The sequence below is a fragment of the Kogia breviceps genome, chromosome 2, assembly GCF_026419965.1.
Source record: "Kogia breviceps isolate mKogBre1 chromosome 2, mKogBre1 haplotype 1, whole genome shotgun sequence".
Lineage (NCBI taxonomy): Eukaryota > Metazoa > Chordata > Mammalia > Artiodactyla > Physeteridae > Kogia > Kogia breviceps.
This window is the reverse complement of record NC_081311.1, coordinates 119,882,031-119,895,608: the sequence shown is the minus strand read 5'-3', so window position 1 is coordinate 119,895,608 and position 13,578 is coordinate 119,882,031. Positions and strand designations below refer to the sequence as shown.

The 13,578-nt window shown below is 35.6% G+C and overlaps 1 protein-coding gene across 6 annotated transcripts in view; it reads right to left on the bottom strand.

Moving 5' to 3' along the window:
• MBD5 (methyl-CpG binding domain protein 5) overlaps positions 1-13,578 on the bottom strand; it is a 396,020-nt gene that overhangs the window by 38,037 nt on the left and 344,405 nt on the right. For all 6 annotated transcript variants that reach the window (XM_067025972.1, XM_067025973.1, XM_067025974.1 and 3 more), the window contains 2 exons: positions 12,508-12,688; positions 5,831-7,966 (listed from right to left, as the gene is read on the bottom strand). In XM_067025972.1, the coding sequence (XP_066882073.1) occupies positions 5,831-7,966; positions 12,508-12,688 (2,317 nt within the window). The remainder of the gene's footprint in view (positions 1-5,830; positions 7,967-12,507; positions 12,689-13,578) is intronic.

Sequence of the window (13,578 nt, the reverse complement as noted above, 5' to 3'; positions counted from 1 at the left end):
TATGGAGCTGTGCTCCAGGAAGCACGTTTATCAGACTCTAATGTGAGAGGTATCCCTGTGGAGTCATGCAGCACAGGAGCTCCGCTCTGGGGCATTTGTGATAAATACTACTCTTTCTTATACCTGTACCCATGGGTCTTGGACAGATATTTAGAATTTCCCTGGACTAGCTCCTACTCCAGGAGTATCTCAGCAACTCCTTCAGACTTTGTTTGTCTAGTTCCATTCCTAATCTGTAAAAAGGTGAGTTGTTACTTTCACTTTGTAAGAAGTATAATTCTTAGAAAATAATTTTTACTCTGCTCTTTGCTTTGTTAGCATTAATGTTGTTTGATATAAGTTCCTTGAAGGTAGGAAGTTTATGATTTGATTTATTTAGTACTCCAAGCACGTGGAAATGAAATCTATTTTGATGACACTAGGAAAACGTTTAAGCATTATTTTTAATGAGTCAAGTCTTTGTAGAGGTAACATTACTGCCTAGAATTTAGGTACTTTTAGAAGTTGCTTCAATGTTCTTAGACCACTTGATTTTAGTAAATAATAGCTTAGGCATCCCCTTGAAAATTGAAGGATTTCTAGTGATTTTATAAGTGAGCTTAGTGTGTTGCAATAGAATAAAATTCTCCCAATTTGCACACTGGGACAATTTATTTCTTGAAAGGTACAAAATAGATCATTGAATCAGCAAACATAATACACCACTCTGAGTTGTTATCACCTTTGATTACATAGACTCAGTGTCTAAATTCAAACATATTTTAACTCCTCTTTTTGTACACAAAGAAACATTAAGCCTGGAATATGTAAACAAAGCAAGTGGTGTAACCCTGATCTTAGGAAATCTTCTTAAACAGCAAGACACTGCCTGTTGTAAAAATAACTTACAGCAAAGAAGAAATGGCTCATTTTGCAAAAATTTAACTAAAAGAATAGACATAGATTTTTATCACATAATCGAGATTTTAATATAGTTTTGGTATTTGGTTAAAAAACAAGAGCAGAGGGCAAGTTTCAACCTAGAAGCCTATGCATCAATCAGGTGAGGAGTAAAATCTAGGCATTTAAAAACTTGGGTGGAAATACTTTCAATAGCAATTATTATTAATTCAGTCACAACCTTAAAGGAGTCTCTGCCTTTTTTCATTCTACATAAGTCTATAAAAGACTAGAGGCTTATTTCCACACAAACGTCCCATATCCTGAGACAGCTAACATAGAACAATCCATCCTGGAGTATTTTTATCCCATAATCTTTTTGCAACTATAACCTCAAATGAAGGGAATGACAATTTCCCTTTATTTTCTTTACTGGCATGCTCTGAGAATAAATAAATACATAGAACAAAAAACCAAGCTTGCACTTTGCAACATTTTATCCAAAGCATTCTTTTGTGATCTCTAATTTTCTTATACCTACCATATTAGTGGCTGCACTGAGTTTCAATCAAATGTATTTTGTGCTGAAAAAAACACTTTTTTTTCCAGAGTTAAAAATAAAAAAATATATATATATATAAATATTCACAAGCAAATATTTATTCATAGGTTTATTTATATTCTTGTTAGTCAATGTATATCTTTAAGAGTTAAGGCAAATAAATGATTGAATTATTTTCTCTTTTGGTACAAACTCATACTCTGCCCTTTCACAGGACTACATTTTCATGTGTTTTAGAAGAGTTGATTAAATGTTTTTTATTAGAAAAAAATGAGAATATAAAAGGCATTTTAAAGTGAAAAACTTACATTTAATGACTTTATCATATTGGAGGGAGGTAAGGTTCAGTTATTAAGTTGGTTAGCAGAATAGTCTAAATCTTTTTGCTTCTTTGAAAATTGTGAAAACCCACAGGGCCATGGAAGGATGGGTCGTCATGTGGACACTGACAGGGCTGGGTCCTCTGCAGAGGCCCGGGTTACAGGCATGTGTGTTTTTGTTCTATGGTAAACAGGTGGGCAACAGTCAGAGGCCCAAAGAGGCACGGACGTGATGAAATTTGTCAGTCAGGGGTACTTGATTTTGAATTCCTCCCTAAACCAAAACACCACAGGACACGTGCTGGAACCACTTAAGTGTTGAAATTTATCTCGCTTCATAAACTGAAAGTTGCTTTAAATGTACACAGGTGATGGATTTCAGAACATACCTGCATTCAGCAGTTTGAGTGTTTGGACTGAGAATCAGGAACTGATTGGGGTTTGGTTGCCAGATCCACCAGAGCTTTGCTTTACAACTTGAGGAATGTCACCAAGTATCCTACTGGTCATTTTCTAAATCTGTTACATGGAAATATTAAACTTCACTTGTAATTTCATATCCAAAAAGCTAATAGAAACCTGTAAACTTTACAATGCAAAGTGTTTAGAGAGCTTTAGTGGAAAGGCAATTTCAAAACACCAAATAGAATTAATAAAACCTTGTATATTCTTAAGTTTTAGAATGTTTTCTAAGCATTTAGTATCTTTAATCTGAATTTTTTCTTTTTTTACTACTTTGCCTCTGATTCTCATATATGAGTTTTAATACATTTAAAATATGGACTGGTATTCACATGTAGGCCTAAAAAATGAATATTTGGGCTGTTTATGATAGAAAAACTTTCTTTAAAAGAAGTTTTTGAAAACAAATAGTCAATCGAATTAAATGTTTTCAGAGTGATTTCTGGTCTTAAATAAGGTCTTAATGTAACATTTTTGAGCTGCTGCTTAGGAGAGTGGGGGAAAAAAGGCACTGGATTGAGCAGGAGGTCACTTGAGTTCTGTTCATGCTCCATTACCACAAGGAAGAGTTGGGCCATGTTACCTGTGGGTCTCTTTCACCCTCACTGTGTTATCACACCTGGAATGGCAGGGCTAGTGTCTGCAGAGTTGCCTTCTTCAAAGGCCTATTGACACATCACCCACTAGGAAACCCATTTTATCTGAGTGAGGTGATACAAATTCATTGAAATAAAGGTTACCAAATGTGATTCACAAATGAGGGGTAGTTCTTTTGATACTGTGGACATTTCATCTGCATTGGCACAAACATCCTAATTATTCTACACTAGGATATTAGAGTCCAAATAGAGAAGGCAAAATTACTGACTTTTGTCTAAAAGTGCATCAAAAATTTACAGACGTGGTTCCTAACATGCATTGATATGCTTTGATTCACTATTTGTTGGGTATTTTTAAAGCTTTGAAAGTGAAAAGTGTATTTTTCACAACTAGATGTTTCAAATGAAGAACTTATGCAGCTGGGAAGAAAATGGATTTTAGAATCAGATGAACCTGAGTTCAAATCCTAATTCAATTATGTATGACCTTGGACAGTTATTCAAGTTCTCTGAGGCCCAATGTACTCATCTATAAAATGAGGACAAGAATACCTTATACTTTGGAAAACTGCACAAATTAGAAATAATACAGGCAAATCACCTGGAACATCATAGGTACTCAATGACAGCTAAAAGCAACATTTTAAGAATAAAATGTGGTTTTCTTCTAATGTCTTACTAGTATGCTAGGAATACTCAGCAAAACTTAAAGGGATAGCTGTAACTGTCATCAGCTGTCTCACTCTGAAAGCCCAGCTTTGGTGTTTATTTGATGGATGAATAAATGTCAGTGAAAATAAACATTCAGGCTAAGCAGTTATAATAACAGTACATTCAGTTGACACAGTTCACTGTGTATCTAAAAGAAACATGATATTACAGACCTCTTCAATATTCAGCTCATCAAAAGAATTATATTAATTAGTAAATCTACCCATTTTTATTACCAGCTGCACATCAGAGCTATGTACATTAAGCAGTATTTAATTTTATTAGGTTTACTACTTTAAAAAGTTCTTATTGACCTAGAGTTTTATCAGGGATATGTTTTCTGTTAGCTTACACATGATTGGTCACATCCATATCATTACTAGACATTTATTCTCATCCCTTTTAGCTATTTATATGCTAACACTTTACTTATATTAGTAAATTTTAAACATGTGTGTTTTGACACTCCCAGCACTGGCTATCCAGATCTGATGTTTTACAGAGATGCATGGAACAAGAAAATACATGTCTAAGACTATATAAAATAAGTCGAAACTTGACAATCAGAAGAAACAAGAATATAAATAAATGTTGGTCTTTTCCATTATAGATAAATTAAAATACATCATTAATAAAATACGTACACTTTGCAATATGAACTTAGACCTGAAACAAAGTAAGTTGAGGTAAGGGGTATCAAAATTGAAAGATATAATACAATGAGACTAACAATGCCTCATCTAAATGACTGAAGGTATGTTTAATAAATATAGTGTATTTTTAAGTAGTTACTGATTTTTTGTAACCTTAAACTGCTAAATGCATAAGATTAAATTTTCATTAGTTTGGGATTATCTAAAAAGGAATATGAGTCATTGAAAAGCTGGAAGCCCCTTTGGAATAAGAATCCTGTTAAACACGTAAAAAATAGTTTCATGAGATTCCTTAGACTAAGAATATCAAGAAGGCACTAGTCATTTCAATTATCATCTTCACCTTATATTCTTTTTAACAGAAGAGGTCAATGAACAGTTTTTCATTAAATACTGACATCAAAACGTAACACATAACACAAGTTGTGGAGAATGGCAGGTAAAAGTAGTGACACCAGGAAGGAAAACACTTGATTTTACTATCAGCAACAAAGACATGTAGGTCATAATGCCTTTCCAGCATGGCGGTATAACACAGTCTATATATATCTACACAATAGATTATTAAAAGCCTCAGCAGTTTTCCCACTTCCAGTAGCAATCTGGTTTTAAAAGCCCACTATTTTCATAGCTGAATAATATTGTCTCTACAATCACACATCTTTTATTTCCTCCCTGTCATTTCCCACCAATCTCTCAAATCATTATTGTTGGGTTTTGGGTATTCTTTCTATTATTTTTATGGTCAAATTTTCTGATGTCTCAATGAATTTATCTCTATAGTGCTTCTTTACAGTTTTTTGTAACAATTTCTGAGGACTCTACTGAAATAAAAATATAGTTCTTTCTAATGTGTCTACTTTTAAATAAATTTGTCTCCTTCATTAATAGCGGATAAAGAGATACCATAATGTCAATGGTAAAAACAATGGTTTAGTTCTCCAAGAAAACTGTAAAATAATTTCAAGATCAAAAATTCTGGAAATCAGGTTTTCAAACCTTTTTTATTGGAAAACTTAAATTATTACCTTTTTAAAAAAGGGAGTAGCCAATATCCATTTATGAAGTTTTTCAAACAAATAATAATAAAGGATAGCAAACTAGGATAAGAAAACACATTAGAAGACAGCTTTCTACTTCATACAACTTCTAGTTACCTTTTCCTATCCATTCACCTATTTCTGATCAGCAGCAAGAACAAAAAATCCATGTATTTCTGCCTTTTTTGGGGGGGGGCTTTCCAAATGAGCTTCATTTACCTGAATACAAACAAGAGCTAGGGGAAAGAGCTTTTATATTGGCATAGACCAAGTACATGTCTCATGAACCAGGAAATCCTGCCTTCTATGGCTTCTTTTGTAGTTTCGAGTACAATGGTTAGAGAACCAACTGAAAGTCGAACAAAATTCAAAATGACACAGGTTGACACATAAGGGAAACACATGGAATCCTCTTGGCTGTTATTTTTTCTAAGAGACAAATCCCTAGCATTCTGTAAATAAAATTATAAATACTAAAGAAATGATGAGAATTTCACAATGGGGAAAGGATCATTTCTTATCATAATAAATATTTTGGTATAAATTTTTAAAAAACATATAAAAGTTTAGTACCTTTGGGTACTTTTTTCTAATAAAACCATACCTGCTTCAGAACTTGTTTGATTATAGCTGCTAACAATGCTGTTTGGTATCACTGGAGTGGAGGACGTTGAAATTCTTGACTGAGGTGGATTGGGATGTAATGAATTTCCTAAGGCCATGCCCGACTGACTGAGCATCCCACAGTTCCCGCTAGCCTGAATCTGATTTATTAAACCTGCAAGATGGTGGTTTGGGACTGGACTGTTACTGTGAACAAAGTTAGTGTTTGCATTGTGGCAGTGCACGGCTTCCCCTCTTAAAGGTACGTCCTGTGTCAGTGGATTCTGAAGACCACTGGAGTTCACACTGGGGTCTGTAAAATGCAGCTGGTTAGCAGAGCAAGGCAAAGCAGTATTTGAGCGCCCACAACCCGGGCTACTATTGCTACTCAAGTGAGAGCTTTGACAACTCATAGACTGTAGTAACTGAGACATTGAACTGATGGGAAACGACCCCTGACCCTGCTTCCTTAGCAAGTCGGGTCCGGGTTTAGGAACTGCAGAACTATCCATTTGAGACTGTCTGAGCAAACTCAACACTGTGGTAGGTGGCTGTTTTCTTTTCCGCAGTGAGTCTTTTTGCTGAGACATCAGCTTATCTCTTAGTGCTGCTCGACCACTTTGCCCTTCACCTGTTGGGAGAAGCATGTTGGCAGCAGGAGGGAACATGGTGTTTAAAGTGCTATGTCCTTCAGTGTTGCCACTGCCAGCAACAGCTCCAGAATTGCTACTGCTGCTACTGTTGTTACCAGCAAGTTTGTTTTGATTTGCTAGCTGTGCTTTGGCTGCTGCTGAGAGTAAACTACTTGCTGGAAAGGAGGCAGCATTGTGCTGGTTCAAGATCTGATTTAAAGGCATTCCCAGCAAACCAGGCTGACTCTTTACAGAACCACTTCCGGCAGATGCAGTAGGAAAAGCTGCACTGCTTGGGGTATTTAGTACATTACTCATTCCAGCAATTAATGGGTTAGGGATATCCTTGTACTGATGATGTCCATCGGACTTGGTAGAAGGGCTTGATGGCATTGATGGCCTTGGGGACCCTATTGTTGACCTTGGTGACCTGGGTGGAACCTTAATACCACTACAAGTGGCCTGGGGTCCTAGAGGTGGCATCATGAAATTTCCGTGATCTGATGATGTGGAAGATGAGCGTGATCTTTGGGGCGATGCCTCAATCCTTCCAATTCCAGTCCCCATCATGTGCACTGGGGATGTCACTGGAGAAGGGGACAGGGAGGTTGAAGCTGAATGCTGAACTCTTTGTACATGACTCCCATGATTCATGTGGCCAGGTTTTACGGTTGGCAAAGGGAGATTACTTGGCAAAGGAACAACAGCAGGAGGCATGCTTACATTCATCACAGGTACCTGAGAGTGGACATTTGAATGGAAACTAGTTGGATTAATGATAACAGGGTTCTGATTCACTGGTTTACTAGGAATAGGGTCAAGAATGCCAAGTGGATCTTTCTCAGATGTTAATGGCTTTTTCTGAAGAGCACAGGAAGGTGGAGGAGGGGGAGGTGGGCCTTGGGGTAGTTTGTGATGGAACATTGCTCGTGGTATTTCCATATTAGTTGAAAAATTACACATTGGTTTTTTCATTACTGGACTCTTTGTAGTCAAGGTTGGGGAAAGAGGTATATTAGTCCTTCCAGCCATTGCACAGGATGACTGTACAGGAGAACTGTGTAGCATTACTGAAGGTGGAGAAAGAGGAGTCCTACTCAGGTGAATAGGACTAGAACTGGGAGCTCCATGAAAACCAGGATTATTTCTTGTGAAAACATCAGGGCTTCCAAGTGGGTCAGTCCTTGGAGAGATTGAGCCATCTCCATATATCTGGGAACCTGATGACGCTGGGCTGGGCAGGCCTCCATGGCTGCCACGGAATGGAGATTTCTGTCCGTGTTCACTGCTGCCCAATCTCTGCCGGGGGTAGACAGGGTGGAGTTCTTGTTGCTGGCTTCCAGGCAGTTCTTGTACATATAGCCTTCCCATGGCATTTGATGATCCAATCATTAATTTGAAAGGATTCTTACATTCAGGCATTACAGAATTTGTAATTCCTTCGTGAGACTTATTTCTTACAGATCTTGGAGTTGCTGCCCGTGAAGGTACTACTGGAGTTGCATCTGATGTGAAAGAGAAAAAAGAAATCTGTTAGTAGTCTCAATTCTTTTGTGTTGGGATGGAGGGAGGGAAGGAAATGAGGAAGGGAGGGCATCTGAAAAAAGAAATCTGCAAACAGAAGCTGTGACTCCTTGCAATTAAAAATTTTGATCGTAAAAAATGCACATTATTCTCCCTTAGTTGACCAAAGGTTCTCAATAACTGCTCATTATGCTTGTTTACCTCATGTCTGCTGAGAAAGGATGGGGATCTGAATCCGCATATACTGACATTAGCCATTCTAATAATATTTATAATATGCAAAATCAAGAATGACAGTCCAGATGGAAATGATGATGATATTTTTTCTTGGATTTGAATTTTTTAAGAACACAGTTACAATAGAAAATTGTAATCTGTGTGGCATAATATTTTCTTGAGTGATTTAAATGAATTGCCATTTTCACCAGAAAATTTCTTGCCCTATAAAGGTTTCTATAACCTTACTAAAACCTCCTCGGAACAGCTACAAAAACTCTTCCTCATCCCAACATTTTCACTGTGAGAGTAACAGAGTCTTAATTTTTGTGAATTAAGTAAATAAGATTCTGAATCTTTTACAAAGGGAGTGATAACAACAGTAAATACAGTGAAGTTAAACAATCATGCTAAACTTCATGTCAAGTTTGTAATACTCTAACACTTCAATTTCTTTGCCATTAATTAGTCATTGTTGTAAAACCAGCCTTAGTCAACCAAATTAGGTAAAAGACTGCAATTCTTTTCTTAGGATAGAATTCTTATGCAAAATTTAGTCAGAGTGCAAAAATCTTCAGTACTGGGCTCCAATTGAGTATTCTCTTTTTACAGAGTGCATTGCTCCCTCGCTGTTTTTTTGGAATCCCTTCAGTTCTTTCAGAGATCAGACAGAATACAGGCAACAAAAGCAACCTGGTTCATCATACAGAATATTCATTTGATGTCAGAATTCTAGGTTTAAGGTTTTTTAGCCCCTGAGGAAGTTTAACTATTTTATAAGGTTGTGACTTCTAAAACAGGGATGGCAAATAAAATTAGTTTCATATACCAATTCCCATCAACTGGTGGTGGCTGCTTAGAGAGCTAGGCTGAAAAGGGTGTTGAGCTCTAGCTGGACTCCATGAGAAAATGCCAATGAGTCTATTAGAGGAGATGAGAGTGGTACTCTTCATACTATACATTGGCCATCCCAATTCTTAGACTTACAGCATATCAGCAAGTATACTCTGATCATTTGCAATCAGAGGTATATTTACTTAAATGGATAATTACACATTTAAGATAAATAAACTTCTCCTACCTGCTGAGTAGTATACAGGTCAAATCATAACATAACAATTTCTAAGTCAGTGGTTCTCACCCTGGGATAAACAGAAGTCTTGGTAGAGCACAATCAAGAAGTAAGAGAATGTAGTGAACATATATTTTTCTTGGGAAATGTGGGCTTTCTGTTTCTGGCATGGTAGAGATTCTTTGCTAGAGTGATTTCTGTACATAATACAGTATATGAAGAGTTGAGAACCAATCATAAAAGAAAATTGCAGCAGATAAACTCAACTGAATTCATTTTCTTGTTAAAGAAAGATTTTTAAAGTTTGTAATCAAGGAAATAACATATGAAAAATATTTGGGGCACTGAGCTTGGCATATAGTGAGAACACAGTTGTCTGTATTAACATCACTAACATTGACTGTGTCTTCTTTAGTAATAAAACCACCAAGTTGTGTCTTTTCTTATTCAGTTATACAGCTATCTACAATTCAATGATTAAAAATATAGACATTGGCATTTTTACATTCAACAGAATTTAGCTGAATGTAAAAGAATTTAGGTGAAAGTAGCTGTCGTTTAGAAAGGATTTCTTCCATACTGAGGAAAAATAGTTACCATCTTTAAAATAAAAGGAATACTAAACAGATAAACAAACAGAAGTCATGCTGCTCTTATGCTGCAGTTAGGAACTAAAGTATTACAAGAACTGGCAAATGTAAATGCTAGGTACTCATCAAGTGCTTTTGTGTATATTAAATAGGCCTTTCGAGGTGTTGTATGTTTATGCATGTAAAATAAAGAGAGGTGAAAACTACTACATGAGTTCTTAATCTTTATTTAAATCCCAACCTTTTAATATAATTTAAAATTAGAAAATTGAAATAAATGCTATGTCTGAAGTTGGTAAAAGAGTAGAAATTAATCCAATAAAGTATATCATTTTAAAAGGAGATGGAGATATACCTTTTATACCTATACTAGTTAAATATTTACCTTTAATTTCAATAATGAAACTTGTATGTATAGAGTAGGACAAAGGACCTAGACCAAGATTCTGCTCCAATCATTAAAAAGGAAACAAGGCAGACTCTGTAGACAGAGCTGAAATGGTTTGATATGATGTGAAGTGAGAATGGCAGCAGATATGAGCATGTGCAAACACATGTGCAAGGTAAGATGCAAAAATGAAAACATACTCACATCAAGGTGGCAGGCTAATGATAAATTTTAAATAATTTATTACTGTTAAATGTCTTTAAGTTCTTGCAATATCGTTTAATTTAAAAAACATAGCTCATTAAAGAAAAAGAAAAATTCACTAAAATATATTTTTTTCTTACATACCTTAGTGGAGCAATTTTTTCTGATCATTCCTGTTAAAGTTTAAAGGTTAGAGGGTTATTGAAGAGGAGCTCTCTGCTAATAACTGCCAAATTTGTCTTTCCCTACCCTCTTCACATGAGTTCTAAGTGTGACTCTTCTCCCGTTGCAGAGGACAGGCTCCGGACGTGCAGGCTCAGCAGCCATGGCTCACAGGCCCAGCCGCTCCACGGCATGTGGGATCTTCCCGGACCGGGGCACGAACCCGTGTCCCCTGCCTCGGCAGGCAGACTCTCAACCACTGCGCCACCAGGGAAGCCCATAAGTGTGACTCTTTAATGACCTGTTTGGTGTCACAACTGCTTCTCTTTGTATCTAAAACTATCAATAGTTTGGCCTCAATTTACCTATGCAGGTTTAATTTTCCACTCAAGTCACATTAGTTTCCACATCATTTCTTAATTATGCTATACTCATTCTAGACAAGAATTTTCTTATTTCCCTTATGTGTCTAAATCTTACCATTTTCCAGGGCTGGTTCAAATCCGAGTTCTACCATAAAGCTTTCTCTGATCACTACAGGTTATATTCCTCATCCTTATTTTTCAGAATTCTGCAGAACAATGCTACTTATCTTTCATAAACAAATGCTTTGGTGTTCAGCTGTATTTTATCCAGAAGTACTATTCAAGTGTTAAATTAATTGTAATACTTTGGAGAGTTCATATTCTAGCCCTTACAAAAAGAAGTTCCTCAGCCTCAAAGTATAATTCCACAAATTACATATAAATCATAAAGGGAAAATGTACCTCAATAATGGACATAACTTTAACCAAGAAATCAAACTTAATGTCATCAATACGGGATAAACTGCCATTATGTTCTTCCTAATGAGGACATAACATCACCTATGCAGTATTCTTATCCAACTATGTTTAACCTGAATATAAATATGAGGAAGCAATCAGGCAAATCCAAATTGAGGAACATCTATAAAACTGTTCTAGACTCTTCAAAAGTATCAATGTCATGAAAGATTTAAAAAAGACTGGGGAATTGATGTAGATTAAAGAAAAGTAATGTCTCTTTGCAGTTGCACAATCTTTGCATCTTGGATTTTAAAAAAGATTGGATTGAAAAAACTGTAAGAATATTATTAGGACAACTGGAGAAATCTGAATATAGACTGCTTATTAGATAATACTATCATAGCAGTTTTAAATCTCCTGAATGTGATAATTAGACTGTGGTTTATATAAGAGAACATCCATGTGTGTTGAAATACTTAGGGGTGAATTGTCACAATATCTGCAACTCGTGAAACAAAACGTTAACTGGTAAATCTAGGGTACTCGAACTGTTCATGTAATTTTTCTGCAGCTTTGAAATTTTTAAAAAATTCGTGTGTGCATACAAGCGTGTGTGCATGTATGTGTTGGATGGAGGTATAAAAAATTCCTGGCAAGGTGATTTGTTAGTAGGTGCTCAATATGTAGCTATTAAATGACTGAAAGAATAACACTGCCAGTTCTTGATAACATTGCTAGTTGCATTTACGGATGTGATACTACACATTCCAATACAGCCCTAGGAAAAAGGCTACATTTGTTTCCTAAAAACCAATGGCACTTTCTCTTTTGTTAGCTCAGCTCTATGTACCTCCATAGCATCTGTATGTGCTAATCAGTGTTTATTTTCCTTATTTAACTAAATGATTTGGATAGGAAACTTTGGGTGACAACTTCATGGGAATTTTTCAGAACTAATTTGTTATTTGCAATAAAATGAGAAAACATACATAATTATTTTTAAATGCATTGTGCATGTTTGAAAAGTGGACTCAGAAAATGCTTGGCAAAGTGATTTCTAGTGACTCCTCCAGGAGAGGAGTGGGGGAGGAAAAATTCCTAAAACCTTCACCATATTACATACTTGTTCCTCCTCCGGGACTGGGGAGCACCAGAGAAGGATGTGGGGCTTCCATGCTTTTATGAAGTGTGGCCACTGCAATGATTTTTCTTTTATGTATGCATAGCTTTGTGACATCTTCATCTGCTTTAACATCTTCTGCAGTTCTCTGTTTCACAGCAGCTCCAGGATCAAAATTAAACACCTGGAAAAAGCACAGCCTTTGTTTAAAATATGTCTGTAAAAATATTAAGTAAAAAGATCCCCTTGTTAAAAAAAAAGTTTTGCATAGATTAACCCATAAATCTGAATAAAACTTTCTCAAGTTTTTAAATTTAAGAAAAGCAACTTTATATATAATGGAATAAATACTTCTGCTGAAATCATGGTTTTTAGTGGCAGGGTAAATAATGAAAATTATCCTGATTCTAAGATAGCCAAGATAAATATATGGAAAGGAATAGTATCTGATAATGTTCCCAATTTTAGATACTTCCTGATGTTATAACAGTACAAAAACAGATGAAGTACAGTTAAGAAACCCTAAAATCTGACATTGCTATGTGCTAACTTTTTCTTTGGCTTTACTTTATTGCTATATTAATATGACCTTTTCACTGATTTAAAAAATCTACTACTCTATTTTAAAAAATATTTATTGTGTATATACTTATAAGCTGTTTCAAGTGCTTTTTTGTGAATGAGGTGACACAAATAAAAAAGAAAAAGTTGTCTATTAATCTTTAGTTCTATGATTGGGACTATTATAGATACCCAGAAAACAATGACATGTTTCTATAGTAAATATTTTATCATTTAAAATGATTTTACTTTTTACCTTGCAAAGGAGTAAAACAGTTTCACTTTTGGCTATGAGGGTTCAGCTTTGTAATTTAAGAAATATTTGTGGCAGATTTATCAACACCAGTGCTAAAAATAACATTGCAGACTGAGCAGGAGGGAAAAAAAATACTGCACTATTAAATAGTGAGCATGGGTATAGCTCTAATAAAACGGTGCAAAAGGGGATTTGATGAAGTATTTAATATGAATATAGGTTTGTCACCTTTGAAAATGACTCTTGGAGTTGAACTA